The 13,940-nt window shown below is 38.6% G+C and overlaps 3 protein-coding genes across 5 annotated transcripts; 2 read left to right on the top strand and 1 right to left on the bottom strand.

Annotated features, from left to right (window-relative positions):
• Positions 1 to 116: 116 nt before the first annotated feature.
• LOC143201235 (putative Rho GTPase-activating protein CG5521) lies at positions 117 to 12,046 on the bottom strand. 3 transcript variants are annotated; one of them, XM_076412158.1, is made up of 24 exons: positions 11,748 to 12,006; positions 11,574 to 11,684; positions 11,166 to 11,183; positions 10,717 to 11,110; positions 10,258 to 10,664; positions 9,854 to 10,203; positions 9,634 to 9,794; positions 9,343 to 9,577; positions 8,965 to 9,285; positions 7,814 to 8,393; positions 6,739 to 7,019; positions 6,515 to 6,682; positions 6,160 to 6,459; positions 3,999 to 4,149; positions 3,734 to 3,939; positions 3,492 to 3,680; positions 3,249 to 3,431; positions 2,931 to 3,195; positions 2,704 to 2,876; positions 2,380 to 2,643; positions 2,162 to 2,320; positions 1,974 to 2,101; positions 1,697 to 1,920; positions 117 to 1,162 (listed from the first exon to the last, which is right to left on the bottom strand). In XM_076412158.1, exons 1-24 carry the CDS (start codon positions 11,851 to 11,853, stop codon positions 972 to 974), a joined length of 5,565 nt encoding a protein of 1,854 aa, XP_076268273.1. In that variant the 5' UTR covers positions 11,854 to 12,006; the 3' UTR covers positions 117 to 971. The 3 variants fall into 3 exon arrangements, with proteins under 3 accessions (XP_076268273.1, XP_076268274.1, XP_076268275.1); XM_076412159.1 differs by lacking the exon at positions 11,166 to 11,183 and having other exon boundaries at positions 11,748 to 12,046; XM_076412160.1 differs by lacking the exons at positions 11,166 to 11,183; positions 11,574 to 11,684; positions 11,748 to 12,006 and having other exon boundaries at positions 10,717 to 10,864; positions 10,924 to 11,055.
• On the top strand, positions 4,512 to 6,129 carry LOC143201239 (katanin p60 ATPase-containing subunit A-like 2). The gene is made up of 2 exons (XM_076412169.1): positions 4,512 to 5,415; positions 5,466 to 6,129. Exons 1-2 carry the CDS (start codon positions 4,637 to 4,639, stop codon positions 6,082 to 6,084), a joined length of 1,398 nt encoding a protein of 465 aa, XP_076268284.1. The 5' UTR covers positions 4,512 to 4,636; the 3' UTR covers positions 6,085 to 6,129.
• Positions 12,047 to 12,075: 29 nt separating the features above from the next.
• Positions 12,076 to 13,938, top strand: Zpr1 (zinc finger protein Zpr1). The gene is made up of 7 exons (XM_076412170.1): positions 12,076 to 12,275; positions 12,327 to 12,579; positions 12,636 to 12,793; positions 12,857 to 13,142; positions 13,234 to 13,394; positions 13,444 to 13,713; positions 13,764 to 13,938. Exons 1-7 carry the CDS (start codon positions 12,135 to 12,137, stop codon positions 13,884 to 13,886), a joined length of 1,392 nt encoding a protein of 463 aa, XP_076268285.1. The 5' UTR covers positions 12,076 to 12,134; the 3' UTR covers positions 13,887 to 13,938.
• The last annotated feature ends 2 nt before the right edge of the window (positions 13,939 to 13,940 follow it).

Consider the following 13,940-nt stretch of genomic DNA (forward strand, 5'->3'; position numbering starts at 1 on the left):
AAATAGATTTTTAAAACAATATTTTTTTAACAAGTGAACTGTCAACACGACGATAATAGATGCCCCAGGATGCTAGACTTAACCGAAGATAAAATTGTAATTAAAAAGAAATAAAATAAGGTGGATCTGTGAAGTATTTATTATATGATAATTATATAAAGCTTTCAAAATAAGTACTATACATCTTATGATTAATAAATCATAGACAAATATAACAAAAATAATTATTAATACTGTATAATATTCACAAATACGATTTCATAAACCTTAATTTTAGTATGAAAATTTTCCGAATCGAAGGTAACCAGATTAAGGTTAAAACATCGACTGATTTCCTGAAATGTTAAGATACGCGAACGGAAAAAACATATACAAGGAATGCCTGGAGAGTGTTTTAATAAAAAGTAAATAGCAGAGTTTCAGATATAAGACTGAATTGAGAACGAAGTATATTTAAAATGTCTTTTTGCGTTTTATCGAAGGGTTTTTCACCCGATTTTAAAATTGAAAACTGCCATCGTGCTGTAGCGGTTGCCGAATTAAAATTTGTCTATGGGTGTTCAGTCTTAATTCTGATATAAAAAATATATGTATATATAAAATCTATGTTATAAATGCACATAAGTTATAAATAAATAGTTAATAATAAATAATGATACATTTAAACAATATTACGGGAAAATTATAACAAATAACAGTCATTTTAAAAGTAGATATTAATGGAAACAAGTAATAGTTTATTAGCCTACAATTAGAAACGGTTGCAGTACCAATATAACACACTATTAGATAAATAATTTTACGGTGTACATACAAAACTGGGTTCTATCTGCATCAAAGACCTATCCAGCGCCGGGTTCACCATTCGAGCAACTCCATCAGTCTTTCGTAATACCCCACCTCCTATCTTCAACAAGGCTAAAAAAATACTAAGAACTTTTTTTTTCTTAAGTTATACAGGCGATTTAAATCTATTTCCTCCTAGTCATTTGTATGGGACTCTCGGGAGGCGAATCCGCAGAAGACTGGTCTTGCTTGGAGGTCTTCTTCGAGCTCTTCAGATTGGTGCCGAGCTTCTTCAACGGCCTGGGCGATATGTTAGACTCGACGTTTTGGGAATCGGCCTGGTACAGCCAAATGTTCCTGGTCGAGTCGAGGCCGCCTGCGATAAACATGTCGTTCGTGTATTTTGACGTAATGTTACCAGGAGTGTGAAAAAATAATCCCTGTATTTATTTAATTGATTATATAGTTATTATGTTGTTCGATAAGTTTTCTCAAGCAATTTCTTGATTTGAAATACATTATTTTATAAAAATAAATCGTATTGAATGAGTTGTTGACCTGATACGACATGAGAACTTGCTGCTGCCGCTTTTTTAAAGAAACTTGTTGATTTTATTTCTTATTTGTTCTCCTATTTAAATGCATTGAAAACATTTTTTGCGAAAACACACACATACTGAAATGATGCTACTTGGTGCCAAAAGTACTCGATGCTATTTAATACACAGTAACAAGACCTATTGTAAATCCTTTAAAATTAATTTACAGGCCCGATAAATAGGGCGAAAGATACAGGGGACTCTCAGTTGGAGGGCGTCACTGTCACACTTTGTTCAGTAAGCGATATTTTGATACGTGGATTACTTTTTTACATACCTAAAATATTACCACCGATAGTGTTGTTACTCACCTTTATGTGGATGGCTGTGAGAATCGAGGAGGGCAGCTGCCAGCATGGAGGAATTATTGCTGCACGAGATACCATCAAGACACGAGACGTTCGCAGTTCCGGGCGGGTAGAATGGGCTTGCCGACGGCACCGGGCTGTAAACCTTCGAAATGAACTCTTCGTACGTCGAACTATATTTATGTTTCGTTACTACGGTGTCTAGGGAATGAGCCCTTTCTTCGTAGCTAAAAAAAAATTGGATTTCCCATTTGGTATAATGCGTCGGGATGTTACTCACTATTGTTGGTAATATTGGTAAGTCGTCCTCTTTGCTCTGCTGGCGCATATCGCCGTCGCTCTTACCAACCCAGCCAGAATGTTGCTTTCCACTATAGCCTCGTTAAATAACACGCCAAAATATGAAACCTACAACAGCGATCTCAAAGTAGACAAGAGCGCACGGCGAAGATACCGAACTCAACTTACATCCGCTTTACAATTAACCGTTACTCTATTTAAATTATTTCCTAACGGATAAATTACTAAAAGTATATCACAGAATTCGGTGGGAATAATGTCTCTCCTATAATCTCTACTATGTTCTGACCAGACAATGTGAACCTCATCGTTTCCTAAGTGCCTTGTCTACAAACATTACCCATATTCAGGACACAATTGTTTATCCGAAAGGGAATAGTACTTACCTTACTAAGTACAGCTTCGGGACTATCCCCAGGCATTCGCGTGGCTACGTGAAATATAGCTTCCAGGAAACTGGTGGCGACGTAGGGGGCGGTCATACCTGTCGACCCTTGCTTTTGTAACCCCCCCAGGAAACCTGTATGGTACTCCAGCTCTATTTCCCACGCCAAAGCTGCCAAGAACTGCTCGTATGCGACGCTGCCCGACTGATTTGACAGAATAGAGTTTTTGTCTTCCTGACCCGGAGCTACATAAATTACGGCGAACTGAAACAATTCGATGAGATTAGACCGATTATCTTCGGGACCACCGATCGTCACCATTACTTTATGAGTTTCCCTGCAACTCTGACCGTCGAGATTTCTCAGTTCCCTCAGCAGCCTGTCATTTTTGTCTAGGAGGTGGACTTGCTTTCTCCTATCCCAACCGGACAGGCCCAGCTGGGAGAATAACAGACGACACTGTTGAAAGGAGTTTTCTTCAACGTTTTCAAACAAATCTAAAACATGATTGATATAGAACGGTGATATTTAAAACCCGACTGTAACTTTACTGTGTTGCAATGATGAGACTTCAGAATAAACGCTGTCTCGTCTCGTGCTCGCTTTAGATACCGGTTTGATGACGGGTTTCCCCATCATCGAGCTGGAGTGTTGGACTACGCGCGCCTCCTCTACCTCCACGTTCTTCTGACTCACTATGGAGGCTATGACTTCCTGTTCCAACACTGCGCAGATGGGCGGGGCGGCCGGTTCGTTCAGCTTGATATTGGGAAATTCCAAACACTCGGGGCTGGTATGTCCTAAATACTGGAGCAACTGCAAGCAGACGCGAACTGAGTGATTGCTTTCTTGGGAGAGGGGGTTCTTACGTCGTCCAATTGATCCAGGTCCGGAGCAGCGTTAGTTAAGTCTGGTAAGACATTGGGTGGTCGATGTCTCATCGCCCGCTGAGGTAAATTCTGAGGGCTCAGAGCTGCACACATTAAACTCTCGGGTTGGGTGTTGTTAGGCGTATTACTTGCGGACCAAGGGTCTGGTAACTCGTCTTCACTCTATATAATGAAACATAATTTACTATTACTGAATATAGGCAGGTAGTGAACACGACTAACCTGTTGACTACCTTCGGGCAGTCGGTACAAAATCGAGGCGTCCCAACAAGCTTTCCCCGATATATCCCTAAGAAGAACGCGTACTTGCTTGTCCGCCGTTACCAATCCAGCTGTTGCACCCCCTCCAGGGGAGTCCAGAGCGGGAAGTTCGATAAGACTGGCGATCACATTCTTGGACATTATAAACGACTAAAACCAAACAATAAACAAATTGCGTCGGTATGATTTTACACCATACTCACTTGGATGTTAGGTACGGAGAAAATGCTGTTGGACAGGTCATCCGAAGAAAGTTTGGGAACGTCATCGTTTTCAGCCACCATGGAACTGAGCCGGGCAGCCCCGATGGCCATAGGAAAATGACCCAGGTGATTGACCAGATGAGCTAATACGGTTTCCGCGCACAGTCTAACGGCTTTCTGACATTCCAGCGGCTTCGACTGACTTTCTGTAAACGATAAAACCTCATTGTCGGCGTGAATACTCGAAGAAGTGATTTTAAGTCACCTTTAGTTGGTGAACGTTCGACTAATGTTGGTGAACGGCCGTTATGAGTGTTGTCCGGTGATATATTCGGATCGAAATCATCACTGATGTTCGATTTTCTGTTAGTTGAACTGGTTTTATTCGGACCTCCTGTTATAATTTTATGCAACACCTAGAAAAACAATTATTAAATGCATGAATCTCTTTAAAATGAGCGACTGATTGGTCTAATACTCCATAAAAGGGTAAAGGTGAATTTAACGAAACTTTCAAATTTTAGTTCAGAATCGACGAATATCATTTCAACTCATATTATTCTCTACTGCCTTTTCTATTATTTGTTTTAAAGTATATATTGTAGCAGTTAGTGACTTTTCTTATACGAGTCCATCGCTGACCTGTTGCATTTCTCTGTAATTCTTGCATTTTTGTTGATTTCCCCTTTTATACGCATTCTATATTTTTCAGTCTGTTTAATTGACATTGTTTTTCCTTTTCGTTCTTGTTTTGTGTTTAAGGATTTAATTTCTTTAGAAACCAGTAAAAAAAAAGAAACTTCAAAAAATCAATTTACCATGGAGATGGCAAAATAACATTGCCATGGCAACCTGTTAAATCAATTGTTTGTGACATTAGCGCGGTCGTTGAGACAGGTGAAGATGGCAAACGTGTGTATTACTCCGAAAAACAGTTCCAGATTACACCAGACCAGTTTGGAGAAAATCAAAAACGAAGCCAGGGAAAGAAGAAGGGACGTTATATATTTGATACTGGGCTATCTGAAGGAGAACAATCTCGAAATAACGGCAGACTCGCTCGTTAAGGAAGCCAAGCTGGACGACAACTATCAAGCGTGCGAAAACGTGGACCTCGGCATCATCCTGCAAGAGTACCAGAGCTACTATTTCACCAAGTTCCAGAGATATCCGAAGATCGTCAGGAGACTGGACGAAAGCGAAACGCGAACCAACCAGCGAGTACCCAGGGGTAAAACGGCTAAAAAATCAACTCCACCTCCAGTTACAAAGAAAGAAGAACCCGCAGACAAGGATGCGGGATTTCAGTTCGAAATCACGTCGTATAACGGCAACGAAAATCCCATTAGACAGAACCGATCTACTTCGAAACTAAATCGCTCCTCTCCGATGATGTTAGAATCGGACCAGTCGGAAAGCAAGGATTCCATCAGGGACCAAATAACAAATCAAATAATAAGTACGGAAATCGGAGTAAAATGGGAAGATTGTTTAGGCTTAGAGAACACAGTGGAAACTCTCAAAGAAGCTGCGATATATCCTCTCTTTTATCCGGAGTTATTTCAAAATATTTCGCCATGGAGAGGAGTATTGCTTCACGGACCTCCAGGCACGGGGAAAACACTGTTAGCTAAAGCCCTGGCATCCGAATCACATACAACATTTTTCAACGTCACTAACAGGTAAACCTCCATATTTCCTTTCGACTATTATACTTAAAATACTATTTCAGCGCATTCATCAGTAAATGGCGAGGGGAATCAGAAAAAATGATAAAACACCTCTTCGATTTGGCCAAGTACCATGCTCCAAGCACCATATTTTTCGACGAAATCGATGCCTTGATACCAGGACCGCGGGACGTCCAACACGAAGCCGCCAAGAGGTTCAAGAGCGAGCTCTTGGTCAATTTGGATGGAATATCATCGAACGACGAGCACATCATCGTACTGGCATCGACGAACGCCCCGTGGGATTTAGACAACGCCCTGCTGAGAAGGTTCGATAAAAGGATCTTGATCAACATGCCGGATAGTTTGACGCGAATCGCCATACTCAAGGAATGTCTTAAATGTGTTGTGGTGGATATATCGGCGCAAGAATACGCCGAAATAGCCAATCTTACCGACTGTTATTCGGGATCCGACATAAAAACATTGTGCAAGGAAGTCACGATGTCTGTTATAAGAGAACGTATAAGAACTGGTCGAAAAAATAATGACGTCAACGACAAATGTCGGAAAATTAACTTCGCTGATGTTAAAACGGCACTACAAAAAGTACGACCTTCGGTCAACGCCTCGGTCTGTAGGAGGTATTTTCAATGGCAAAACGAACATGGCTCGACTTAAACTCACCCTAACACTATACCGTACGATTTAATATAAATATTTTTATATCACAACGATTCAGTTTTATTTACTCACCATAAAGACCTGCAACAACAAAGAACTGGCTCTATTTTCGCCATATTCCGAAGGTGCCAGCAATCTCTCAGGTCCCAGTTTCATGCACCATTCCCCCAAACAAAGCAGCAACGCGGTACACAGTGATCTATCGCTTTCCGTAGCGTTTGGACCTAACGGCGTGTTCCTCAGTAACGTAGAACACAGTTCCGTGATAACAGCATTAGCGGGCCTCGGATATCGGGTCCATAATAATCCCGCGTGATCGCAGAGCAAAAATAGTAGGTCGCTCGCCAACTGAGCGATGATTTTGTTGTTGAACTAAAAACGAAATGACATCGGTATCGTGTATTGGTCTAAAATTACAGGGAATCACCTTCAAAGCTGACAGTAGCACATTTATCGCCTCCACGACCTTAGGATGGAATGTATTGTTGGTCAGTTCCTTGTAAATAAAAATTCCCAGACCGGAAAGAGCTATGCACCTCGCTTTACCCGAGAGCTCCTTGCATCCTACCCTCAGTAAAATACTGACCACATGCTCCTAAATAAAGGTCGATGTTATTTATTTGATATATATTTGCGGTCGGACTAACTTACCTTTATGTCGGGACAGTTATTCATGATATTTATAGATGGCTCTATTTGTAGCACGGATATGGAACTAATGTCGTCAGGTAAACTCAGGAGATTGGTTAGTATTGATACGGCCTCTGTTCTCGGTATCGAGTCATCTTTATCCGAATTATTTAAAATCTCATTACAGGCGTGAACTACATCTAAAAATAGCAGCGATGATCCGGGCAGTTGCAACGACAGAAAACGGGGACCCAAGTACTTGATCGAGGTGTTTTTGGTCGCTTTTACTGGCCCTGTTAAAGCTAAAACAATAAAACACTCGTTAGTTTGGCACAATCCAAATCTGACCATGTTAATTTTGAGTTGCCGCCAAATGATGCCCGATTTCTCAAGCAGGATCAGCTAAATCCTCGGAATACAACTCGATGGTAGACTAAGTTGGAAACATCACGTTAGACAAAAAGCAGAGCAGATTAGACTCAAAGTCAAGCAACTGTACTGGTGGTCGGAAAATACTCTCAACTTGACCTAAAGTTAAAGAGATTGGTTTATGAGTCAATCACAAAGTCAATTTGGGCCTATGGGGTGCAAATATGTGGTTGCAGTAAGAGATCAAATCAACTAGTAATCCAACATATCCAAAAAAAGTTCTACGATTAATTACCAATGCTTATCGCTACCTAACCAACGAAGAGCTGCACGATGACCTCGAAATCAAGTGGATACACGAAATGATCCAAGATCTCGACTTAAAATATATAATAAGATTGCTAAATCCCAGCTACATGTAAACAATACAGCCACTGGACAACACGCAGGAAATTAGAAGATTGAAGCGAACCAAACCACACGAACTAGTTTAGTGAATAAGGGTATTTTTAACTTTAGCTGAAGTGGATTAGTTTTATTTTAATTTGGAAAATACATACTATCTATTAATCCCATACTCGCATTACTTGTGTATTAATGCCAGTACAACAGAACAGTAGTAATAAATTAATTCGTAAATTAAGATTGTAATAAGCATATCTAACGTAAGATGTAATTAATTTAAAAAAAGTTTGGTACAATCTTCCTTATGTCGATCAACACTCACCTGCGTGTAAGAAACAATAGAACTGCGATAAACAAGTTCGGTATTTCGGGTCACAATTCAATATGATCGTAATAAAGAGCCGGAGGGCGTTCAGTTTCCCCGCTTCGTACTTGTCGGGGAGGCACAGAGCCCCCGCGCACCACGGCAGCACCAAAGTTATCGGGGGCACGAGCTCGGGCGCCTGCGGGGTACTCAAGTTGTCCATGGAGATGCCCTGGTTCTGTTTGATCTTGATCAGGATGTCGGTCAGGTTGATCAGATACTGGAACACCTGCGCATGGTGTCTGGGATCGGATATTTGGTTGACGTCGCCCAGGGCGCCCAGCATACGCTTCCAGAGGATGACGGCCACGTCCGGGAGCCATCCCCTCACCGATCCGCCGCACACCACGCCCCTGTTCTCGCCCGAGGCCTCCATCGAGTTGTGTTCGGAGAGGACGTCCAGCTGGATCGGTGAATCCTTTATGGAGTTGCTCTCGATGCCGCTAGAGGGCGCGGGAGACGGAGACCTGGTTCTGTCCGTCGATTCGGTGTCTTGCGGCACCATCACTTCTAAGGATCTAGATCTCCTGTGTCTAGTCTAGGGTAATAATGACGATATATAAATTGTGTTTGATAAAGAAGTATCCAAAATAAACCGAACCTATTTTTTAATAATATATACCCTTAATTTTTAAACAAAGAACACTCGATAATCCATATTTATCACGATTTAATTTTCGGTATTTCTTGAAACCTCAACAACATTGGCAAATCACAGACTAATTCTGAATCACTTCAACTAAGTTTCAAGCGGTTCTCCAAGGATGACCTCCTTAATTTTTTAATTGGTTATGATTGTGGAAAAGAGAAGAGAGTTTGTTATCAATTCGCATTTGATATTGAATTTGAAACGGTAGAACCGATCAAATACCTGAGTTTTCTAGCATTATTGAAGTCTTAGCTAGCACTATGATTATCTAGCATTATGAGTTTTGAATCAAAACTTCCTAAGATCGGTTTCTTTTGGATATTCCCTCGTATCGAAGTAAAGTTAAATAGTAAACCTTTTTATATTTGCCTAATAACTTTGTTTTGCTTATAAATGTCAATATTTTAAAATGTAAATCAAGCCACATATGGTGTTTTAAAACTATAAAAATGGTACTTACATATTTATGTCTAACCACCGTCCGCCTCTTCAGATTTAAACTGGTCTCGCTGTAACTCCTGGTCAGTCCCGATTTATGCCTCTTGGATACGAACACGTTCCCGTCCGGCAACGAGGAATCCTGTCTGGTCACCGTCGGATGGGTGTCCGTTTGGGCGCTCGAAATCATCGACGGATTGTTGTTGCTGTTGCTCTCCGGTCGGGTCACCACCCTCCGTGTCCGTTTCGACTTTTGATCGTTCAACCTGTCCAGGGGCAGGTTGGTAAGGTCTAAATTGTAGACGTGCCTCGCCAGGACCCGCGTCAACGTCTCCATCGTTTTCTGAAACACGCGACGAATTCAGTCGCCTAAAATCGCGACGAAACGGCGAGAACTCACCGCCCATTCTTTGATGAGGTCATCCCAGCTGGTCAGAGACGTTAAGACATGCAAAAACCGGTCCCAGAGTTCTCTTGATATGGCCACATTCAAGTTGGCCTTGATCCAAGTCACGATGAGGGTTTGGAAAATGGCCGGAGCTAGTTTACCTCCTAGCGTGGCGATCTTTTTCTTGGGAGGCGTTTCGCCAAGGACTAACGACGTTATTTGCAGTAACACCAACAATAGTTGTTCCCTGAAGATATTAGTTAAAGTTGAAGTGATTATTCTCTTTTGTACTGTTATTGTTACCAAGTATTACTGTCCATCCTAACATTCATAACCATATAGCGATAAATATTAAGTACTCTTTTACACGCATCAGTTTGCTCCTCAAGCAATTTTGGAATGTTCGAATTTACCTCTAATAAAAACACATTGGCCGCATGCGTCATGAATAACTGGTATAGATTCTAAAATATGCAGCAGTGAACATCACTCCATGAAAAAGAAAAATCCATTTATCAATTACCTGCATTCCCGCTCTAACCAGCAAATTCTCCTTATGGATAGCACCCAAATAAGAATCATTCCTCAATCTACCAGTTCTGCCATTATCAGAGTCCTGCTGACTCCTGACCAAGTCGTCTGGCGGTTCAAGCACATAGAGCGGAAGTTCCGCCATATTGCCCTGTATCAAGTCCTTGTAAACCTGGATGATCTTCCTCACCGCCACGACGTGAGTGAAATTCAACAAGAGCGCTTGACGGTAGATTTCATGGATGAAATTTACATTGTCTCTGTTACAACACAACACATCTTGGACGATTTGGTGTATGAGTTCTTCATCAGTTGCAGTTTTGTTAGTTTGAATAGATATATCTAACAAAAAAAAGATATTTTACATTAATAAAATAAAATGATATTGGCGTTTACTTGAATCCAAGCTGGGATGAGATGATTCATTATTTTCGTCATCGTGATTTGATGATGGGTGAGGCGTAACCCCAGTGGGTGTATTCTGATTTTGTTGGTTCTGGGACCCTTGATGATCCACAGGTCTTTTTGGATGGTGCATATAATTTGTTAACCATAAAATCAATGACACTCGACAAAAGACGAAATCAGTTTCATTTTCCATTTTCCTTAAAACTGGCAATTCTAAATTAGGTCTATACAAAGAAGTCTCCATGTTAAAGCCAGGACATATCTTTGGTAAGTAGTACGCTTTGAACTGCTCTAACAGAAAACTGAAACATCTGTGATGATGGGAGCTTTTATCCTGCCATTCAAGCTTGATAACTGTGTGGATCATATTATCCAAGAGACATTCCAAATAAAATCTTCAAAAAGTATGCAATAAAAAAATAGTTTAATGAACAGATTTTAAAATACCTGCTAGGATGTTCTGGTAATTTTTCTCCACTGGATGGCAGTAATATTGGAAGCATTTCTGGTGCACTAACAGGCAACTGTGAGTCATGGAATATACTGCCAGATGTATGTGTTGTTGAAGTGATAATATGGTTATTGAAACCAGGTACTAAAGAAGCAAACATTTTATGGACATATTCTGGCGCATTATCATTCAGTGCTTGATACCACATCAGAAAATACTTGATCCCCTGTCTTCTCAATCTTAGTGAATTGCTGGTATGAAGCAATTTAGCCAACATACGTCCCAATGAATGTAGCTGCCATCTTCTATGAATTAATTCTGGCAAAAGGCATATAACATGTTCTAGAATCCAAAGGGTGCAATCCAGCTCCTCCTTATGAGCTTTGTGAACTAAAAAATCTAAAGTAAGCCCCAGTCTTCAGATTATTCATCTCCTACAACTTACCCAAGTGAAAAGATATTTCTGTAAGCCCAAAAGAAACAAAACATTTATATTAGTGACAACAATTACAAAATAATGTGATAAAGCATTACAAGTGCCTACTGAAATAATAGAATAAAAAGAAAACTGTAAAACATTTAGTAAAACCCACACCTAAAAACAACATAATATCTCTCATGTATTATGTTAATTAAAAACACCTCATGCAAAATTAACCACCACAAAAAAATTTTCATCATTAAAAATGATTAGCCTCTCAAAAATATAGAGTATTAAATGAAATTTTAATGAAACTACATTAATTCTGTCACATATAATTGTAATTAAATAAGTACAGAGCATTAAAATTATAAACATTGTATATACAGCATTAGATGTGAGTCATACAGCTAAAATCTCCAATTCACTTACCTCTTTGCCTAAGATTTGATTCCATTTGAAGGAAGCTTTCATAAAGTATACTATATATGTGGCTAAAATTGGCTTCAAATAACCCTTTGGCTTCAGATGTTTCCACATTATCTAATCAACAAGCAACAATTTTCTTAATATGAAATTGTCTTACTAATACTGAATAGTACATACCTAAAATTAATTTTAAATGTTTTATTCGTGTAGCTACGTCCTTTTTGGGATCCTGAAGTTTAATGGTCGATTTTTTTACATCTACAGGATTCTTTTTGCTAAACATTTTGACTTGATATTTAATGTAACATAAAACAAACGAACAGAACGACACCCTAATAACTGTTTGGTTTTAAATTGTATTCAGACATGATAACACTTAAATAACAGTGGATCCTACATTTTTTTAAATACTCTAATTTTAGTTGACGTCTTCTGTTTCCAAAACACCATAATGGAAATAATTTGACACATTTATTAACAGTTGTCAATATCTTCTTCTTTGTTTACTTATATGAATAACTTCACATGAACTAAAGTCAAACTTATTTTTTTTACTATATACACATGAATTTATTTCGGCTTTTTACTATTTTTGTTATCAACAGAATGGATGCGAATAAGCCATTATTTCGAGATTTAACAGCAGATGATCCAGATCCTGAAATTACTGTTATAGAATCTATGTGTATGCATTGTCATGGCAATGTATTTTATATTCAAATTCATGTTACATTATCTGTAACAATATGGTTTTAGGGCGAAACAAAACTTCTTTTAACCAAAATACCGTTTTACAAAGAGGTTGTTGTAATGTCATTCACCTGTAATGATTGTGGCTATCAAAATAATGAACTTCAATCTGGGAGTATTATACCTGAAAAAGGCATTAAAATTACTTTTACTGTGAGAAATAAACATGATTTATGTCGACAATTGGTTAAAAGTGATCATACGAGTATCAAAATACCAGAATTAGATTTTGAAATACCTGGACAAACACAAAAAGGAGGTAGCTACACATAAGTATTTTTATTGTAATACATTAATGTTAAATAAGCTTTATAGAGGTAACCACTGTAGAGGGTGTTATCAATAGATGTATTACTGGTTTAAGTCAGGATCAGGAGGCAAGAAAGGAACAACATCCAGAGGCTGCTGAACAGATTGATATTTTTATCAAAAAATTAGAGGATCTTAAAGAAGTGGAGAAACCTTTTACTTTAGTATGTCTAAGAATATTTTTAATTAAGAATGTTTTATAGATATCTTGTTTAAAAATATTGTAGATTTTAGAAGATGTGTCAGGTAATAGTTTCATAGAAAATCCCAATGCTCCAAAATTGGATCCATTCTGTGTGAATGAATATTTTGAAAGGACCAAGGAACAAAATCATGCCTTGAACATATTTACTGAGGAAGAGGTAACAGGAGATAAACCAATAGAACCATCCATCTTACATCCTATTAAGGAAGGAGAGTTCACCCTTGAAGATATAGAGGGTGAAGTATTACAGTTTCCAACTAACTGTTTTAATTGTGGTTCCCCTTGCCAGACAAATATGAAAATGACTAGTATCCTTTTGATGTATTTAAAATAATTTATTTTTTAAATTTGGATTATACTGATCAAAGTATCTATAGTTTAGTTCCTATTAAAATTTAGACATTCCCCATTTTAAATCAGTAATAATCATGGCTACCACATGTGAAGTATGTGGGTATAATACAAATGAAGTCAAATCAGGTGCTGGTATTGAACCAAAAGGTGTACTCATTGAGGTAAAAGTTAAAAACAAGTTGGATTTAACAAGAGACGTTTTAAAGGTAATCAATGCCCATCCTCATTTCAGTGCAATCAAATCTGTTTTTATAGTCTGAGACCTGCCATTTAGAGATTCCTGAACTTGAATTACAAGTAGGCCCACATGCACTAGGTGGGCGTTTCACAACTGTAGAAGGACTCCTTTTGGCAATAAAAGATCACCTAAATGACCCTTCACATTCACATATTTTTGGTGATTCTGAAGAAAAGAAAACCAAAGAACAATTTGAAGCATTTCTCAAGAAGTTTGACGATATAATTGGGAATAAATTGAGTGTTACATTAATTCTTGATGATCCATGTGGGAACAGCTACATACAGGTTAGTAAAAATAATTTACTCTGCTTATTCTAACATAATTCTGTTTGCAGAGCATGGAAGATGGTGATGAAGCCGATGATCAGTTGAAAATAACACATTATCAAAGAACATTTGAACAAAATGAAGAATTAGGTCTTAATGATATGAAAACAGAAAACTACGAAGAATCATAACAATAGTTTATAATAAAAAAAATTCATGAATAAAAAAATGTTTTAATATAAACA

Source organism: Rhynchophorus ferrugineus, unplaced genomic scaffold (genome assembly GCF_030347505.1).
Source record: "Rhynchophorus ferrugineus isolate W39M unplaced genomic scaffold, kcgeb_rfMv2 rfM8, whole genome shotgun sequence".
In the NCBI taxonomy this organism is placed as follows: domain Eukaryota; kingdom Metazoa; phylum Arthropoda; class Insecta; order Coleoptera; family Curculionidae; genus Rhynchophorus; species Rhynchophorus ferrugineus.